The 20,133-nt window shown below is 37.4% G+C and overlaps 1 protein-coding gene across 4 annotated transcripts in view; it reads right to left on the reverse strand.

Moving 5' to 3' along the window:
• Positions 1-20,133, reverse strand: part of ATE1 (arginyltransferase 1) — a 66,678-nt gene that overhangs the window by 17,474 nt on the left and 29,071 nt on the right. For all 4 annotated transcript variants that reach the window (XM_056495506.1, XM_056495508.1, XM_056495505.1 and 1 more), the window contains exon 11: positions 210-330. In XM_056495506.1, the coding sequence (XP_056351481.1) occupies positions 210-330 (121 nt within the window). The remainder of the gene's footprint in view (positions 1-209; positions 331-20,133) is intronic.

The following is a 20,133-nucleotide window of genomic DNA, read 5'->3' on the forward strand; positions in this document are numbered from 1 at the left end:
AATTTTGAACTACAGGACAGAATGTACTTAAAATGTGCATTGCTTAAAAGATAAAATTCTCTGTTTACTAATGTTTGCTGCAGGAGTTGTGAACTGTACACTTCTCATCCTTTACAGGTAAGATTTCCATGCTGCTTGAGCAGCAGATGGGTCTGCTGCATTAGAAACAGAGAGATAAATTGCAGATATTTCATTCTTTGAGGGCTCACCTGCTTTTCCATCCTGGGTCAGGCGGGAGTACTTGGAGTGCTCCAGCAGGGGCAGGCATTGCTCAATGGGTCTCCACATGAAGGTCTCTGGACACAGCAGGTCAGAGGGCCTGTACTGACCCTGGCAAGGGGAAAAGATGGGGGAAAAACAACAAAAAGAGAGCAGTCATATCTTGCACAAGAACTCTGGCTGCAGCTTGATTTTCCAAAGAGAAAGGAATAGTTTTGAATCTAATCTACACCAAGTGAGTGTTCAGTGAAATCACAGGCTTTAGTCATTTCAGCACCATCTCAGGAGCACAAACTCAACCTTGGCACGTGATGAAAATGTAAAATTAACAAAACACTCTTCCACCATATCCAAGATGAACTAGGAAAGTTTTGGCTTTGCTTGCTGGAACTCTCTGTTTAAGTTATCCTCTGGAGCTCTGCTGAGCTGGGGCCAACACTAAAAAACTCAGCACCTCCAAAAGCAGCTCATCTCAAGTGTTGGTAATTCCAGCAAATAATGGAGACCAAGAAAAAAAAAATCTAATAGAAAAAGCCCACTGAACAGTAAGCAGGACACTATTTTTATTACATTAGTGATGGAGCAATTTGTTCATTGCTATTTAAATAGTAACACTTTAATTCATGGAGCTTTTCCTGGATTAGCTTACAGGTAATGATTAGTGAAATTCTACTATTTTTTGGCTGATTTATTAAGATGATATTCTTTGCAGACATTCCCAGAAACTAAACAGCCTTAATTATTTTCCTTCCAGCTACACAGAAAATCACCACCTCAGCAATAATAACCTCCTCTAATCAGATCTTCATTTGATTTAAAATAAGATTATTCAGCAGCCTATAACTTAAGTTCAAAATTCTATCTTTGAGCCATTACTCATGCAATCCACACACTCTCAACATTCAGAGCCATATGGTGGCAATAGCAAATTAATTTTTAACTTGCAAATTCATTACACATCTCAGCTTGAAAAACAGCCACACAGAAAAGAGAAGGAAAAAGTTTAAGGATACAAATTAAAAATTAAAAGACTGGGCATTATCAGAAGTCACCCTGCAGTTGATGCCATTAAGAGCTCTTCACATCAATTACATTAAATGGATAATTAAGATTATCATCTTGAGATGATGTTGATTTACTGCCCAGTATCTGCTCTGAAAAAAGCCTCCCATGAAGCTGAGCAAGGTTTGGGAAGGGACAACACAAAAGTTACTGTGACTGCAGCCTGGAGGTGAGGACATTCCTTAGGGACATCCTTAAGTAACACCAGTTCTGGAGAATCAGAACCACCAGAAATTCCCAATTCTCTTTGTACTCTTACTGTTCAACTCTTCATGACATTTAAAGAAAAATTAACTTTAATTTAAACAGTAAATTGTTGAGTATGAAATACAAGAATTATCTCTGATAAAAAGTCATCAGTATCCGTGCAAAAATGATAAAAATAACCAAGCTCCATGCCAAGCCTTGTCAAATACCTGAGGCAGATTTCTGAAAAGGTCTGGATGAATTATCTCATTTGAAAAACATCCAGCATTGACTTGTAACTACTACTGTTGGTTTTGTTGTTTTTTTTTTTTTTCCTAGAGGCAATTTTTTTATATTAAATTAAAACAATATTCCTCCAATCTTATTCAGAAATTTAAACCTCAAGGCCCTAGAAAATCCTCTAAAGCCAGAGAATGGAAGTGACATTTTTAAATAAACCACTTTGAAATGTTATGCTCTCTAAACAGAAATAGTTGAAAGCTATGTGAAGGTAGTGCTTAAAGAACTTTTAATCATGGTTACTCAGATTAAACAGTTTAAGGACTTGGGGAAAAAAATATGCCTTTTCAGTCATATTTTTTAAAAAATTAGAACATAATTACTTGTTGATTTAAAGACATTTTCTCAACTGGCCAAGAAGGCAGAAATAGCCAAGGAACTGTCTTTCAGAGCTGTTGCTTGAACACAGAAGATGCAAGTGGCAAATTAATCTTTCCTAGTAGCATGAGTTTAACTCATGGCTCTAAGGAAAGACAGCCCAGGCACTCAGTTTTTCTAGCAGATCCTGCTCCCACATCTTGAAATTTGTCACATTTGTGAATCCCACACATGAAAATCACTATGCAGCCATATTCTAAGTTTCCCACTTACTTCTGTGACATTCCAGTCTGTCATAAAGTGGGATGTATAAAATTAACTGCATTGCAATATTACTGGTTTGGTTATAATTTCAAAAAAACCTTCTTTAGCACTGAGCAGCATAGTAACAGGAAAAACTGATTATCCAACCCATTACTCTAATTCAATATTTATTCTGGGCATCAAAAATACCATAATTTGGAAAGGGAAAAAATAGTTCTGAGGTGACTTTCTTTAGATGTTTTCTTACCCCAAAATTTAGGACTTTGTTCATAAAGTTCCCTGAAGGCACAGGAGGCTGTGGGGATGACACATCACTGACCCAGGACACTCATGGAATCAGAGCAAAAATGAAAGAAGCCCTTGACTCTCTTTGATATCCTCCCTTCCCAGAAGTGTTTCCAAACACCCCAGAAGGAAGATGGTTCTCTGTAAAGATGTTTTATTTACTCTGCTGGTCAAAGCCACATCCCATGAGTCATTCCACAGAGGAAGGGGAACACAGGATGTACCCAGGTGAGGTCCCAATGAACAGTGTCTGCACTGAGAGAATTAAAAAGGGAACCCACAGGACTTCATTAAATCAAATGAAATTATTTCTAAGGGCTTTTGCCTCCCTCCACCCTTTCCATAAGCAGCTACTCTCCATTTACTTACTGTCCTCAGAATACTTAAAACCTCATGTTAACTTATATTCAAAACCAATGTATTTATTTATTTGAAAATCAACCACTACAAATCCCCCTCCTACCTTTTTCCTCTCTCCCTTTATTCCTGGACTGCAAAACCACCTAAACCTAAGAACACACACAGATTCTGCCTCATGTACATGAGCATCTGTAAAATGTTCAAATTTCATTACTCATTCTAGATGATTACATCATCTAAATAAATTGCCTCTGAGAATACTATTTATATTCCTTCTTATTCTTAATATTGATTTGCAGCATACACCCATCATAAATCCAAAACAGAAAGGGGATCTCCTAAAAGGAAGTGCTGCAGAGGGATTTATCACAGTAGAACCTAATCAGATTTGCAAAACTGATTTTGAAAATCATTTCTCTTTGGCTTCAGATTAGATCAGCATTCATTTCAGAAGTGATTCTGTTTATGTAAGAGTTCACAACTGAAAACATTTTGCTTTCTTTTATCTCATTGTATACAAGCTCTTGCACAGTAGAGCTGTTTAAGTTGTCCAGACTATCTTGGGAATATTTAACTAGAAGACTTTCAACAAAAAGTATCTTCTTACAGAGCATCCCTAAGCACTTGTCTCAGGTTTCAGCTTCTCAAACCCAACACCACCTGCTGATGCAATGAATTCTGTCAATATAAAACAACTGCACATATTTCTCTCTCTGCATCTACATTTTGCCAAGAAATATCCAAGACACAAAATTTGCTTTTTTGAAATGTTTTTGGAAATAAAAAAAATCCTTGTCTAGTGGAAGGTGTCCATGCCCATGGCAGGGGATGGGACTGGATGATGTTCAAGGTCCAAGGTTTGATATTTCCACCAGACTGGTATTTAATGGAATTAAATTTCTTACTACAAGACAAGGTATTCCATACCTTTAACCATCCTGGTTAACCTGTCTTTTCCCTATTTTGCTTTTTCTTCTTTGAAAAATGGGGAAACCATTTAAATTGCATTGTTCAAGGAGCACAACAACCCAATGCTTAACAAGGGTACAAATTAGATTAAATGCACAAAATTATTAGATAAACATACAAAAAGATAAATATCTGGCTAATCTATCAAATGGTTTGACTAAAAAACAATATTGAAAATTAACATAGCAAAGAAATTCCTGAGCACATGGTTCCTTTACCAAGTCAACTCATTGCAACATAAACATGACAGGTTTTTAATACAAATACCTGCAAGATATTTTGTTGTCACTAATGCTTGTGGCATTTTTCCTCCTATATAATATAAAAGAGAGAGCCTTCAAGGTGCTTTCCCTTATACAATTAGACATGCTGCATTTTAATTGGAAGCTTCTGGAAATAAATCTTACAGAGAGACTGCCAAGCCTAAATTAATATTTCACACCATGATGGTTTTTGTTTTACAGTTTTCAAATTACAATCAAACAGAACTTCTCTGAACTTTTGTTCCACAGGAAGGGCAAAGGTTTTAATGAGACTTTAGTCTGGAGATTACTTGTTAAATATTTTGCAAAATCTGAGGGATTTGGTAAGCACTTGAGATGAAAAACACCAGCAGAGTTTGTTTTTGTAGTCTAAGTGAAACTTAAAATGTAAAACTACCAAGAAAGACAATAGTCTCAAAAATGAAGGTCAAGCACCAGTAGCACTGAAAAAACAAAATAGGAAGGTTAAACTCACATTTAATTCTTTTATCAAGTGCAGTTTACATCTGTATTCTATTTTTTCACAATAAAGCCATTGATCTTTTATTAAAAGTGAATTAAGACTGCCTTCATCTCCATTTCCAGCCAGCTGCCTAGAAAGAAGTGCTCTGGCTACACAACCAAAGCAACCCCAAATTCTCAACAGTGACCCATGAGAGCTGGGCAGTGCTGCCTGGCCAACCACGGGTTCATGGAATTCAAGAATACAGGAATTTCCCTGAAAGGCAGCCCCTGGAATCCCCCAGAGTGCTGCAGCAGACCCCTGCTCCCTGGTTTCATTCCATGAACAGAAATAAGAGTTTATGGATCCCCAGGAGAGCCCTTGGCCAGTAACTCGACCTGCTGTGCTCTGTGCCAGCCCTGGACAAAGAGCTGCACATCCCAAGCCCTCTGTGCTTCCAGCCCCTCACATGGCATCCAGCTGTGCAAGGCCTAAAAGACTTCAGAAAAACAAAATCCTCCCCTCTTGTCCCAAAACCACCTCCACTAATTCACTCCCACCTCGCAGTCACTGTTTTTTTAAACAAATAAAAACAAGCAACAGGCACAGAATGACAGAAGGAGAGATGGCTGGAGACTTCACCTTTATCATCAAAAACTATTGGGCTTACAAGAAAACAGATATCAAAGAGGAGTTACATCACTGGGTAACTCAATTAACAGCTGGATTTCAGCAGGCTGCCTGAAACTCCAGTGCCAGCATCAAACGAGCTGATTCTGTCCAAGCAGCAAACTTTGAAATAATTATGGACTCCACATTTTTAGGATCCCAGAGCTGCATTCTTGAGAGCTTAGCCACCTTTCTGTTTCATTAAAGAATAATGTCTTGTAATCCTTAAAAGATGTTACGAATAATAGCACAAAAATTTATTTTGCAGCTCACAGAACTCGAGTACATGAAGTGCCAGTCCTTGCTCTCAGAAAGATGTGTTCATTCTCATTTAGTTACATCATCCCAAAATCTGTGTAATGGGAATTTTACAGGCAGCCAGGGAGCTGTAAGGTGCTTCCCAAGGCACCTCAAACATAGAAACTCAGAGTAAAAATCCACCTTCTCCCACATTCTTTGGTTTCCCATAAGTGAAATGTAAATATAATTGGATGTTGTATTTCCAACAGAAATATGGAATCACAAGATGGTTTGGGCTGGAAAGGACCTTTAAGGTCATCTAGTTCCAACATTTATCTGGATCAGTTAATTATGTCACTATTACTTTTGATTGTCTTTCCAAATGTTTCTCAATTATGTTTACACTGACTGTCCAAAGCAAATTTGTATATAATTTGCCAACTTGCACCTCTTTTTTGTTTATTTCCCTAGTCCATGTAATGTATTAAGAGAAAAAACTGATGATAAAACCAAAGCAAAAATATTTCTGACATTTGTTTCTACATGTTAAACAAAATAATTTCCTACAGTTACTGCCCATATATTCATACCTGGCTGTACTTCACTAAATACAAAAAAACTGCATTTCAGAAGGTTTTCATAGTGTCCCTCAGGTAAATAAAATATTTCAGGTAAGTGCAAAACAGATTAAGATAATGAGTAAAAGTCAAAAAGGAAGGCAGCCAAGTTTCACATTCAGTATCCTACAATTATCATGTAATTATTTGGCCATTAACTGCCTACATGCTCTTAACCCATCACAAAAGTGGAATTAAATTAAGTTTATTTTCAATTTCACTGTGATTGAAAGTAAATCTCAGCACTTTATTTGCCTAAGGTGCTATGCAAAAAAAGTACTTTTAAAAAAATACTCCTTCTCTTCAAAATACCTTCAGAGACTTTTGCTGTTTCTTTGTTTTCCCAACTCGTGCTATTCCTCACAATCTCCTGAACTGTTTGGATTTTGCTATCATTATTGCTTAGTGTACACTCCAAAGAGCTGCTTTCCCCTTGTCCCCTCTCCTAGAAATTATCTGAAATATTGAACACTTCCAAGCTTCTTTTTGATACTGGGAAACAGCCAACAGGTGTCTGAAAAGGCTCATGGGCTGCGAGAGAAAAAACTGCTCTTCACTGAGGCAAAAAGGGAACATTTGGGACAGGTTTTGATTTTTTTTTTCCTTTCCTCTTCAGTCTCCAAGTCTGTGCAGCTCTTCTTCCTCCTTTTTTATGGCAATATTATCTTTCCCTCCACTCACTGAGTAGAACATGCCAAGGGAAGCTCTGGGTGTTTATACTGAGCTCCAAGCTACGACCTGCAGCACATTAATATTCCAACACACCATCCACAGGATCCAAGAAGCCAACAAAGTGCTGCTTGAGATAAAGCACATCCATGCCCACACTCCAACAGCTCTCCTCTCTAACACCACCATATTAATCACAGAGATAATTCTGGTTTCAAGTTGAAAAGTGAGCAGTAATTAGCATGGTGGAGAGCCTTAGAGAGAGCTGCTGCATCATCTCTCCCTTATCAGTTTGGGATGAAACTGCCCAGAGCTGGAGATAAGAGACAGCTCTGGGCATCCTCTCACAGCCACTTTGAAGCTCTGCTCTCTCCTCCAAGACTTCTTGCTAAGAGTGTCCTTTCTCTTTTATAAAGAGAGTAAAGTGAGAGTTTTTGTTCTAAACAACTAAAGCCACTCTCTTAAAAGTCACAGTATCAAAGCCACTATGTCTGGAATAAATCCAGTGATTAGGCTTGCACAAAAGAGGAAAAAAAAACTGTATGTTCAGGAATTACATCATAAAAAATTGATGACTAAATAGACACAGATATTTACATGAATACTTACGAAAATTTAATTTAAAGATTTGCAGGGGGCAGTTGTCAATCTTTTATACTCCTGTTCTTTGCACTTAGGGATTTATTCAAGCCAGTGTGTGTCCAGTAAATTTTATCAACTCAGACACAGGACATTAAATATCTGTGCTTATTCCTACTCTATTCCTCTTATTCTCAGTAAGAAAGATGGATACATATACACACAAATTCTGCAGTTGTGATTCCTAAGATTTCAGTAGCAGCCACAGATCAGATTAAACCTACCAGGCTGAATTTGCCCTGGAAATGGTGTTTCACACAGCAGAGCCAACACTACCAACATTACAAAATGGTCCCTTCAAGACCAATAAAGTGCATTATTTACCCTGACACTGCTGTTGTACCCTGGTTCCAGATCTTTGATGACAGCAACAGCAAATTTATGCTTTCTGGACTGCCCTAGGGTGACTGTTTATCCAAAGCTGAAATAGTAATACCCAAAGCACAGAAAAGTTTGAAGACAACACTTGAAAATGAGAAACAAAGAGAAATACTACAAGTATGGAGCTTACATAAAGTTAGGGCCTCTTTTAAAGCATATCTTCTAAGTAATTTTACATCACCAAACTATGATCTGTCTATTTTGCCTTCTTTACATTTCTCAAGGCTCCTTTCTCTTTTTTCTTGTTTATATCTCCTAATCTGTGCTGTACACAATGGCATTTTATTAAAACAGACTATTGAAACAAAGTTTAGATTTCAATGTTGTTACATAAACTTTGTCTTTGATATACACAAAAAAAAAAAAAAAAAAGGAGCCTGTTATGAGACAGTACTTACAGGAAAACTCTACTGGATGGAATTCCAGAGACTGCCACCAGAATAATAAGAACATTAGAATAAAAAATATTGTTAAATATATGAAAACTTTCTATAGCTTCAGATATTGTTATTTTGTCTCTCTCATGCTCTAATATTCAATATCAGTGACACTAAACTGGCAGAACAGCAACTTCCACACGAGACTGAGATTCCAAGGAATGTTTCTAATTCAAGGTATTTGTGCACATTTAGAGACTGAGACTCCCTATAAACTCAAAGGGTTGTGTGTTCAAAACACTGCACAGGAAAAACGATTTTGTGACTGTAAATAAAATATGTAAAACCAGCTAACATTTATTGGAAATTGCCATCCAAAATTCAGCTGGGAACGAGCTAATTAAAGACAGCACCACACAGATTGTTCTGGAGCTGGAAGCCAGAATCTGTCTTATCTGTAGAGAGGCTACTCAAGAATGCTAAAAAAAGCAGCACAATCTGAGAAACTTAAGTGGAAAACAATAATAAAGAAGAGTTAAGCTTGTACATTTGAAGGCTATTAGCTTCCTTGAATTTTAGCCAACTTTTTCAACAACTTGATATTTTTAAAGTATATTACAGAAAAAAAAATGTAATATTAATTGCCTTTTTACTAAAAAAAAATCAAAGAGTTTGGGGGAATAAAAATCATATGATTACTGAAATGGACCTTGTTTACTTTGTATCTGCAGCAGAAATTCTTATGGAGACTCCAGCATTAAACTTGGAAAGGGAGATTAAAAAGAACTATGACAAAAAGATAAAATCCAAGTGGGGGCCTCAAGAAGAATGCTTCATTAGAGACACACCAACTCTGTTGACTTAGGTCTATCTCAAAAGGAGTTTATTTTGGCAGCTGGGAGAAGCAAAAGAAGAGGGAAAAACCCCCAAAAAAATAACAAGAAAAATAAATTAGTGTTTCAGTCATGTGGATTCCATATCTTTCTCTGGAAGGGCTGCCATAAATTGAGTAATTTTTGAGTTCATTAAATTAAATGTATGAAATTAATGTTAAAGTTTGTTTTCTTATATTTAATGTAAGGTGAAATAACCACAGGAAAAATATGCACAGCCTAATAGATCATACCCATACTTCACCCTCAGAGGCACAAAATTGTCACACTGATATCAAATTGCTTTAAACATTCATTAAAACCTCACTGGCTGGAGTCACATCTAAAAGAACAGCTTTCATCTGTAGCTTATGGACACATGCCACAGGAAAACTAAATTAATTCCCTGTCAAAGGGGGCTTCTGCTATGTAGTTATCAAAGTAAAAACACCACACACCATATTTACTTAATAGAAAAAAATAGATAAACAAAATTAAATTTAGAGAATTTAAATGAAAGTGAGCATGTTTTGGTTTTTTTTTCTGTACAACTGTGCAGCAGGAAGCAGAAAATTAAAATTCAATAGAATTAAAGCACCAGCATGATAGAAATGGGTGTGAGGGCAGGTTGCACAATCTTTTATTCTCATTTTATAAAAACACTGGTTGTGGTTCCAATGTGCCCAATAGTAAATTAGTTATTTAATCTTCTGTGATAATGACAAGAAATTATTTTGTGACATAAGACTCACTTCAACTCCAACCTGACTTTCCTCACTCTTTTAAGCAGCAATTCTAAAGGATGACACAAGAGGAAAGCAGGTATATTCTAAATTTTCACTTTTCAGGTATCTATCTCCATTTACTAATTTTATTCATTTTATCTGTGCACAGCACATGCATTGCTCTTGCAACTTCATCCAACTGCACATTCCCAGCTCCTGGATAAATTGTCCAGGACTGTGCACATGGAAACCTGCTTCTCCTCCTGCCCAGTTTCTCTGCATTTTTGACATTTTTGACTCTTCCTGCATATCAGTCTCCAGAAATGTTGAGTTCTGTGCTTATTTCCAAGCTCTTTTTTTCCCCAGTCCAAGCCTTCCCCATTACTCCCAGTGTCTCTCCAATGACTTTTCAGAGAGTTTTCCCTTCTCCCAGCTCCAAAACTCAACTTTTGATCCCACTGAGAGCCCCTTTCCCAGCTCAGCCCTTGGGATCAGATCTCCCTGTGTGACTGCCCAGACCATCACACCCCACTGGGAACACCTGCCCTGGACTCCCCCAAAGTTCTGCTTCAGCCTCCAACAGGGATTTTACAAACCCAGCCAAAGCCACACAACTTGCCAAAAATCCACCCAGACTCTGAGGGTAAGAAAATAAAACCTTCCCAAGGAAGTCTGGTGAAGGTAGCCTTATACTGAATAAATAATTTCATGTTTCTCATGCCCAGCTACCGACTCAGCCTGAGGAATAATTCAAGACATAATAAATAACAGACTAATTGACAGCTTTGCAAATTGTGGAACATTCATATTCACAAGTTGAAATATACTCCTAATTAAGAATTCAGATGCATGATGTTTGCTTTAGATTAAGATATGCTATGTGGGTTTTTCAAACTTTACACAATTAGATCATGTTGAAAAACAAGGTCACTTTAAAATTTGTCAGTCCAGCTTTTTTCATTTCTAGCTGCTTTCATATATCTAAGAACAAGAAGTAATATTCTGAAGCCAGTAATTCAGAACAATACAAGATTTTTAATTTCAAGGCTCTCTACCAATACATGGTACACTAGACAAGTTTTTACAAGCCCAGCAATGAAAAATTGAGTAAAAGCCAAGTAATTTATCTTTAGTCATTCATCACTGAAATGGACATAGCCCAGCACTGAAGAAACAACCTCAACAACAGTGGCACATACAGGCAAATAGATAGTAACACTAATTTTAGGATAGAAAAAAGCAAGTGAAGTTATAGCACAAAGGGAGGCAACAGCACAGGAAAGTTTATTAGTAAAACCTTCATTTTTGCAGGATCCTAAATAATGTTGTGAAATTCATGGTAATGGATCCTCAATGCTCACACAAACATGCTATTCAGACTAAAAATCTGAAGGAGGAAGAAAGGCAATCTGTCTTTCAGTGTCTACAATTTGTATTACAAGGATAGAGTAATGCACCTCTGCCAAAAGAACTAAACCCACTTGTCTCCCTTACATCTGCAGATTAAAAACTGAATAAATAAATACAAAGGCTCCCTTTACCAGTGTTCCAAGCATGTGTTAGAACTTAAACCTTAACAGCAACCAAAGCAACAGCTATCTGCACCAAGGATCAACGAGGATCTGTACAAAAATTCCATCAAAACACGTGTGCTTTAAAAGAAGTTTCTTCTATTGTCCCTAAAAATGTTTATTTTCATAGTAAGTTTTCATTCATGAAACAAGCATTCTAATTTTAGGTCCATTTTGTTTGCTGGGTGTTTTTAAACAAGCCTGCTTTGTTTGCTGGGAGAGGGGGATTTGTAAACAAAGCCTCTGTGTTCTGCCAGGAGTCCCTTCCCAGCAGGAGAGCATCCCACCACCTTGGGACCATCCTGGCACATGGAGCTCCAACAGGCTGAGCTGGAGCCACCCTGCTCAGAACAGACAAAAGCCTGGGCTGCAACAACCTGACAGTTCTGTCACCCCAGAAGAGATGGCTCCTGGTGTCCCAGACTGGAAAAGTGGGACTGAAGTGGGACCACATCCACCTCCAGCTCAAAAACATCTGTGAGAGGCAACATCCCCAGAATCTGAACTGCCACAGCCCCCAGCAGCTTCCTACCATCCTGGAATCACAGAGCCAGGGAATGGTTTGGGTTGGGACCTCACAGTTCAGCTCATTCCACCCCCTGCCATGGCACTCCCTTCCACTGTCCCAGGTGCTCCAAGCCCCAGAGTCCAACCTGGCCTGGAACTCCCAGGGATCCAGGGGCAGCCACAGCAAATCTGGGCAACCTCACAGTAAAGAATTCCTTCCCAATATCCCACCCATCCCTGCCCTCTGGCAGTTTGAAGCCATTCCCTGTGTCCTGTCCCTCCATCCCTTGTCCCAAGTCCCTCTCCAGCTCTCCTGGAGCCCCTTTGGGCACTGGAAGGGCTCTGAGCTGTCCCCAGAGCCCAGGATACAATTGGCTCTCCTCTTCTCTTCCTCTTCCCTTCTCTTCCCTTCCTCTCGTCTTCCCTCCTCTCCTTTAACACTCCAAACTGAAAACCAGGCTGTAACTATATTAGTTGTCAGAAAAAATACTGAACTAAGAGAGCCCCAGGGCTACAATGCATTCCCTCTGAGACCAAGCTAAATATAAGAAATTGATGAAAGAATTCAAGAATAGGGACACGAAACAATTGTAGCAGTAAGACACTGAGAACATGGCTAGATAGAGATGTGCTGAATTTTTGTAAAGCTGTTTTGCAGGAAATAACTGCCTGAGGGAACAATACAGCAAATATAATTGTATCCTTTCAACATGTTCTTTTTGACATTGACTTGTTTGCAAACTCCTCCTTATGTTATTAAACTCTTGTCTCCGTAATTATAAACAAAAATATTAAACTTCTAATCCTAGAATTCTTGTCAAGTAAGCTCATTTTTATCATACAAAGCTGAACAAGCTGAAGTTACAGTGGGAGGTTTTGTAGCAGCCATTCCTCGTGCAGCTTGGCATCCATTAAGCTCGTGGCCCTGTAAAAGTGCCCAACACTTCTCTTAGCTGGGCAGAACACGTTCCCCATTATGCTTCCATCTCAATTCCTGCCATTTAAGGTACACAAATGTCTACTTGCATGTTTAGGAAAACAGACTGTTTAACATTATGCATCCCCAAAGCCTTTGAGCTGAAACATCAACACTTCAGTTTTCTCTTAATGCCAGATGTTTGGAAACTCTGCTTTATAAACACCTTCACGTTAAAAAAACAAGTTTGGAGGCAAATGGATTGGCATTAATAACTATAACTATAAGCTGTGTAAGTCCTGATCATTCCAAAACCTGGTAATTCAAGGGTGCATTAAACATTCAGCCAAATACAGGATTAGGGGAGTATTAAATTAGAACTGCACTCATAGTAGTCAAGCACTTTGTTGCCATTTTAACAGTTTACAGTCCCCACTTTTCAGAGATAAAAATAATTAAAAATTGCCCAAGCAATCACCCTGCTTTATTTTAAAATCAATAAAGGTGCACCCTATACTCATGTGCATGCATGTCTTAAAACAAGAAAGCAGCTTCATTCATTTCCCTGCACTTTTAACACACTTCTAAACCAGACAGCAAAGTGTTATAAACACTTATATGCTTAGCATACATTAGGTCAATATTTATTGGCATAATATAAGTTTAAATGACTGAAACTTTAATCAGTTTGAATCATGTAAGTTTAATAGAGATCTGCACATTTAAAGGACAGCAGACAAAAGTGTTCCTAAACATTTCTGCCTCTAAAAATATATTGTAACATCTGTCCACCTTCCTCCCTTTCCCCTGAATAGAAGACAATTAAAAGCAATTAACAAACCACACAATGCCAATTGGTAAAGACTAAAATAGAAAGAACAGAAGAAAAAAATAAATAAATAAATCATGCCCATACTATCACTAAGCACCCCTTGAGAACACTAGCCCTAACAGCTTAAATAAATAAATAAAATCAATAGATCAGTGGAACAAAAAGCTCATCTTGTCTTCTGTCCATTTACAGAACAAAATACATTTGTGTTGGGACAAAGAGAGTTTTGGGTCCTATGTACTTTTGCTCCACAGACCCATTCTTCTTCAATTAATTAACAATGGAGTCATTTTCACACCCTTTTTTGTCATCCCATCTCAGTGTTATTTGTGAAAACACTTTTATTCTGAACAAGAAAAGGGGAGGAAGCAAACGGTATCCCATGCTATTAAAAAGGATGATCTACTCCTTTGAAACCTTTCTAGTAAGAAATCCCAAATTACCCAACACATCTAACACAGCAAATAACTACTCTGAACAGTTCAGTTCTTCAGCTGAGAACAACTAAACAAAATAAAGGTTTTGGCAGTGGTTAATTCTCACAGGACAAGCAGAAACCTCGGGGCAGTGTCTGAAAACACCAAAGGGGGGCTTTGGGGTTGTTGAATTTTGTTGGCTTTTTTTAAATTTTCACTCAAAAAGACAAAACTCATCAAGCTCTCAGGTCTCCACTATAAGGCAACCTTTGAAAGCCTTCAGGAACTGATTTTACTGGATTAAAAAAAAAAAAAAAACAAACCAAAACTTTAAAGAAGATGTAACAAATTATTTCACTTCTCCACTGACCCTCCTGCTCCGTGCAGCCTCTCAGAGCCCTCGAGGATCTTTGGGGAAACTCAGCACTACACAAGAACCTGCCAAGTTCTACAAACTTCAACTACTGCCTCTAGCACCAATTAAAGAGAACAAAAATTTGTTTTTAAATTACTTGCATCTTAAATAACAGTGGTGGCTACCACAGGATAACCTGAAATAATGTGCTCCCCCAGCAGGAATATGCTGCTGGTATAAAAACACAATTAATTACCATTATCTGTAACCCAGTACTATCATGGCATTGCTCTAGGTTTTTTTTACTTTGAGCTGTCACTCCTGGTATTTATTATAATGCTGTAAATAATAATTTACTACAATAAGGAAGATAAAATTCATCCAGCAGATCTCTGTAAGTACTGGAAGGAAAAATCATAAAACCCTTTATGACCTATCAACTCATTTAATGCAATATTCTCTCCTGAAAGAAACAAAAATGCAATTTTTAACACAGACTTAGCTAAAGCAGAATGGAGAGCAGAGAAATTCAACAGCATACACACATTTTCTTTCATAGTCACAAACCTTGACACTAAAAATAACTCAGCCCACATCCCAATTTAGCCCATTCTGAAAACTTTGTAGTTGCACAATTCTCTTTTCTTCTCCTCCTTCCCACCCTTTCTCCTTGCCTCCAGAGGTTACTATCTTCTTCAGCACAATGAAGGCAGAAACTCATGTTACATAAACAAATGATGACCTCAGCATCTGAGGGTCTAATTTTAGCCACCATTCTCCAGGACAAAAATATATTGGTTGATGAAAATCTTTTAGGCTGCATAAAAAGAACTACAAAAAGCTTAAAAAATGAGACTTGGAGAAAAGAAGGAACTGAGGGGTATTTTTGGTGGATGGTTGATTGGAGATTTTAGGGAAACCCATGAAGAGACATGTTGGTGGCCATTAGGTTTAAAAAGAATGGTGTTGCAAAAACTCTATAAAATTAAACACAACAACAAAAAAGAAATAAAAATCTTATTCTTTAGGACAAAAAGCTTAGGTGAGACATTAAGAATTTCAGTGGGATGACCACTAAGGAACAAGAATATATAAGAATATATATTCTTAAATACTTTTACCAAGGCAGAGATGTGTATGAGTGTATCAGGGGAGCCCTCAGCTCACATCCTACAGGTTTTAAAAGTTAAATATACTGAACCTGTATTGCAGTAAAGGGATGGACTACACAGCCCATGATTCCACTTTTCCCTCCTGGCTCCAAATCACTCAGCTCTATAGGATTATGGGACTCTCATTCCCATCCAAGTACTGATGTTGAACTTTTTGCAAACTAGACTGTGTTTAATATCAGGGTTGAGGATAAATAATAGAACCTCATTAGTATATTCTGTTCATTAATTATACTTTTACTTGGAGACTCAGTACAGTTGGCAGCTAAACAAACTCAGACAAAGAAAATAATCATTCATAATAATGAATTGTCATCCAGATTACATGTAACACTTCAGAGGAGTGTATTATGATACCTCTGTAAAATTAATGAGGTCTTAGTTAAACCAGGCCTCATTAAAGTATCTCCCATTAAACCTTTCCTGGAAAATTGGAGAGAAAACATCTCTTGTGCAGATTAAGTGGCTTGTCAGCCAGCTCCTACTGTAAAGGCCACAAGTGAAATATGGCAGAGCCAGGAAAATCAGGAGCTCCAGGCTTTCAGACCAGATAAATTCCACTTGACAATATTGCCTAATTAGAGCTAATTTAATCAGCACAACAGCAAAAATAAGAGTAGCTGGATTTGGAGGTAAGTGAGAGATCCAACACTCCAAGTGTTGCCATCCTCAGTAAATGTGGTGCACAGATAAAATTAACCAGTTTCAGTGACTCACACTTTGGTGACAGATTTTTCTGTAGGGCACAAGAACTTTTAATATTTTGTCCAATATCTGAACTGGCCTGGCTGTGAACAGCTTTACACAGGGACTGTGTCAGGAAAAGTAAAGAGAACTACATAAATATGTTATTACCTTTTCCATCACAGCACTGCACAGTGTCCATCTCTGAATATTCAAAATTAACTCACTTTTGGGAATTCTCACATGGAGACAGTTACAAAGACAAAATTCAGAAGTACAGAGTGTTAAGTAGTGTTGGAGGACCATCCAAAATGATTAAATCAATAAAACTGAAGTGAAGCTGACAAAGCAGCATTACATCAATTCATTTACTTGATAGAAACCTTAAAAATACTCTTAATTCCATGCATTTTGACACTTACTAACAAGGACTAATGGGTTTGTAGAGCTATAATTGGAAAATTCTGAAATGAGAATTTTGACCTCATTTGTCACATGAAGGAAAAAAATAAAGATATATGAATTGTGAGATATATTATTCTCACTTAAAAAAACCCAATAAAATAAAACAAAAAAAACCAACCAACCAAAAAAAAAAAAACCAAAAAAACCCCAAAACAAAATAAAACAAAAAACCAAGAAAGCCACCCAAACAAAACTCACAGCTCTTTTGTCTCTGTATTTCACAATTTACAGTTCTCACTTTAACTGCCAGTGGTTGCTATGGAGTCCCCAAATGAGCCTTCAACAAAGATTTAGTGTAAGTCAGAAATAAGCAGGGAATTTATGACTATGCTGAGTCATGAATTAGACATGATAAATTTCCACCAGCTACCATCATTCAAAAGATGGTTTGCTTCAGGTTTATCAACATGATCCTGAATAAATCCTTTCAGCAGCTCCTTTTCACAGACAGGCATGTTACCTCTAAGTAACTCTGAAAACATCCACTAGCACAGAACTGACCAACAATTGAACAAACTGTGCCTCTTGGGTTTTAAGGGTAGGATTTTAGTTCACCTAAATCTTACACAAATTAGCAAAATCACACTTAGTTAAAAAATAATTATAGTGAAGTTGTCCCAAATGAACAAGATTCCTGTGACAAGTAAAAGGTGGAGAACACATCCCTGCTGATGTGCAAATGTAGGTAGTTAATGCTACATTAATCACCTTTCTATGTCTATTCTTCACAATATTTTAACTGAGAATCCTGAATATGGTTGGGTTTTTTAAGGACCACATGGAAATAACTTGATCCAAACCAAGTTTATTTTCTCAAGGTGCAATAATGAAAAAGAGACTTGTTGACTTCAGAGGTCAGCTGAGACCTACAGAACATACATCATCTGCCCTGATAAAAGCCTAGAAATAACCCCATCAAACATAAATATACATATTACTTTCACTTCATTTCTGCTACAAACTTCAGTCATCTTAAACTCCATAAACAAATAAAAAGAAACATGGATTTCTAACATTAGGAATATAAACATTTCTAACATTAGAAAAATAAATCCACAGAGACACATTCATTTCTCTCCCAAGGGAGTTCTAACTGACAAAAAAAGTAAGTCCCCACTGAAAATATTTTACCAGGAGAAATAAATTTAAGCAAAAAGACATGGCTGGGGTCTGTGTCTAGAAGAAAAATGGGATTGCAGAAAAATGCTGTGTAAAATTCAGCACAGCCTCACCACCTGTACTGAGGAAAACCTGGAATAATTTACCAATTGTACACAGTAAAAAACAACAGCTTAGGAAAAAAAAAGAAGCAATTGAGTAATTGCATTCATTATCTTTACCTCCTATGAAAGCATGGAAATATACATGGGAATTGATATTCTACATTAAATAATTACATTTTCAGTAGAAATACCCTGTCAGCATTCAGTTATGGCTGTTGCTATCCAGAATGGAGAATCTCTTTATTCCTGCTTGCTGATGCTCATAATAATGTGGTTTTCACAACCTCTCTACAAGGGTCTTGAAGGATAAAAAAGAACTAGAAACACTCACTTTGTAAGAAGCTGTTAAAAGTAAAGGAGAAAAGCTTTTAAATATTCATCACTAACATGACATCAAGAACTAATAATTTTTCACCCATGGTGTTTTTATTCTGTCCCACATTCTCATTGTTTATTCCAACGTGGTAAGTTCCATTTATTTGGCACAAGCTTTCAGATAAGGAAAAGTGAAACAAAAAAGCTTTTATGGAAGGCAGAAACAAGAAGGAAAAAAAAATGTAAAAAAAGCTGTAAGGGACTCTGCAATCCTAAATAGAGCACCTGTTTTCTCACATCCAAAAACCAAACATCCCTCCTAGTCAAAACACATTTGATAAAATACATGTAGAGAGATAAGGACTTATTGCACCAGACACACCTTGAAGGAACATTAAAGCAGTTTGGTTTTCAGAAGCATTGAACACATGTACATCAAGTCAGTCATGCAAAATCCTTTTGGAAGTCCTGATCACTTGAAAAGACTTCTCAAAATCCTTTTGGGTTTTAATGCCCAAACTCCAATAGAATTCAGAACCCAACCCATTAGAAGGAGCAGCTGGGGTAAGGCCAGAGCTCTGAAGAAATCAATGTTCAATTTTTCCTGCTGATGCTCATGAGGAGGATCCCAGGAAGTCCAGGGAGGAAACAGAAGGAAGGAAGGCAGGAGGAAAATAAAAATGATGTTAATAAGACACACACAAAAGCAGGGATTACCTCCCCACTTGTGCAACTTCTCATTTTCAGGACTTTACTACTACAGGTTTTTGTTTTTATTATTTGCTGTTTGTTTTTAATGGTCTTGCCAAAAAAAAAAAGCAAGAACACTGTGTTGCCAAAACTTTTATTGCTTTCTTAGAGTAAATAATGGTTTTACAATGCAGATACTTCATCTCTTTATTATCAAATGGTGCTGCAAGCAACAACTTGGCACTCTATAACAAGTACTGACTTTTCAGCATATTTAGCTGACTCTTTATGACCTGTTTACATAAAAAGTTGTTTTGTTCTAATTGCAATGCAGTTTTTTTCTAACAAACTTACAAAATTAATCATGGAAAAGCCAGTAGTTTCAGGGCAACTCCAGTCCTCCAAACTGCTTCCAGCTAATCTTATTTTCCCATTTAAGGTAAATAGTAATTCCAGTGAGAAAAGGAGGCTGAATAAAAAGATGACACGTGGAGGTATAAAAGCACCAGCTCTTTTTGTGTGGAACTGGTGACACATTTAGCAAAGCTTTTTGCTGTTCAGTGGCAGAACCATACCAAGCATGTGTTTACACTCCCAAAAATCACAGAGGATCACATTAAGGCACATCACATTAAATCTCTTTCTCTCACAAATTTCACTTTACATAGCAAATCTGAGCTTACTGAAAGCATTAACTAAATTCCACAGTGAGACTTGGTGAAAGAGTCTGGGCAGAGGAAGATGAGCCAGACTCCTGTGGATCTTGTGGACGTGGACATGCAGGCTACCACTGGATGCATTTCACTGCTGCATGAGGAGTGATGCTGAAATTGCTGAAAGCAGCCAAAGAAATTGGCTCTCAAGTGCCATAAAATTCCAGGGGCACTGCTTATAACCACAGTCAGTCCGAGGTATTTAGTTTAAGAATGATTAATCACAGTTGAATCAGCCTTTTGTTTCTTTTCTGACATTTCAGAGCCCTTTCTAGTATTCCATCTATCTGAAGTCTGGCCATGACTTGATACCAAAGGAGACTGTTTGAAATAATTCCATTTACTTTGGCCTGCATACAAGTCTGGATAAAGGTTTCAGTCAAAACACCTCTTCACATCATAGAATGGTCTTAAAAT

This window comes from Oenanthe melanoleuca, chromosome 6, assembly GCF_029582105.1.
Source record: "Oenanthe melanoleuca isolate GR-GAL-2019-014 chromosome 6, OMel1.0, whole genome shotgun sequence".
Lineage (NCBI taxonomy): Eukaryota > Metazoa > Chordata > Aves > Passeriformes > Muscicapidae > Oenanthe > Oenanthe melanoleuca.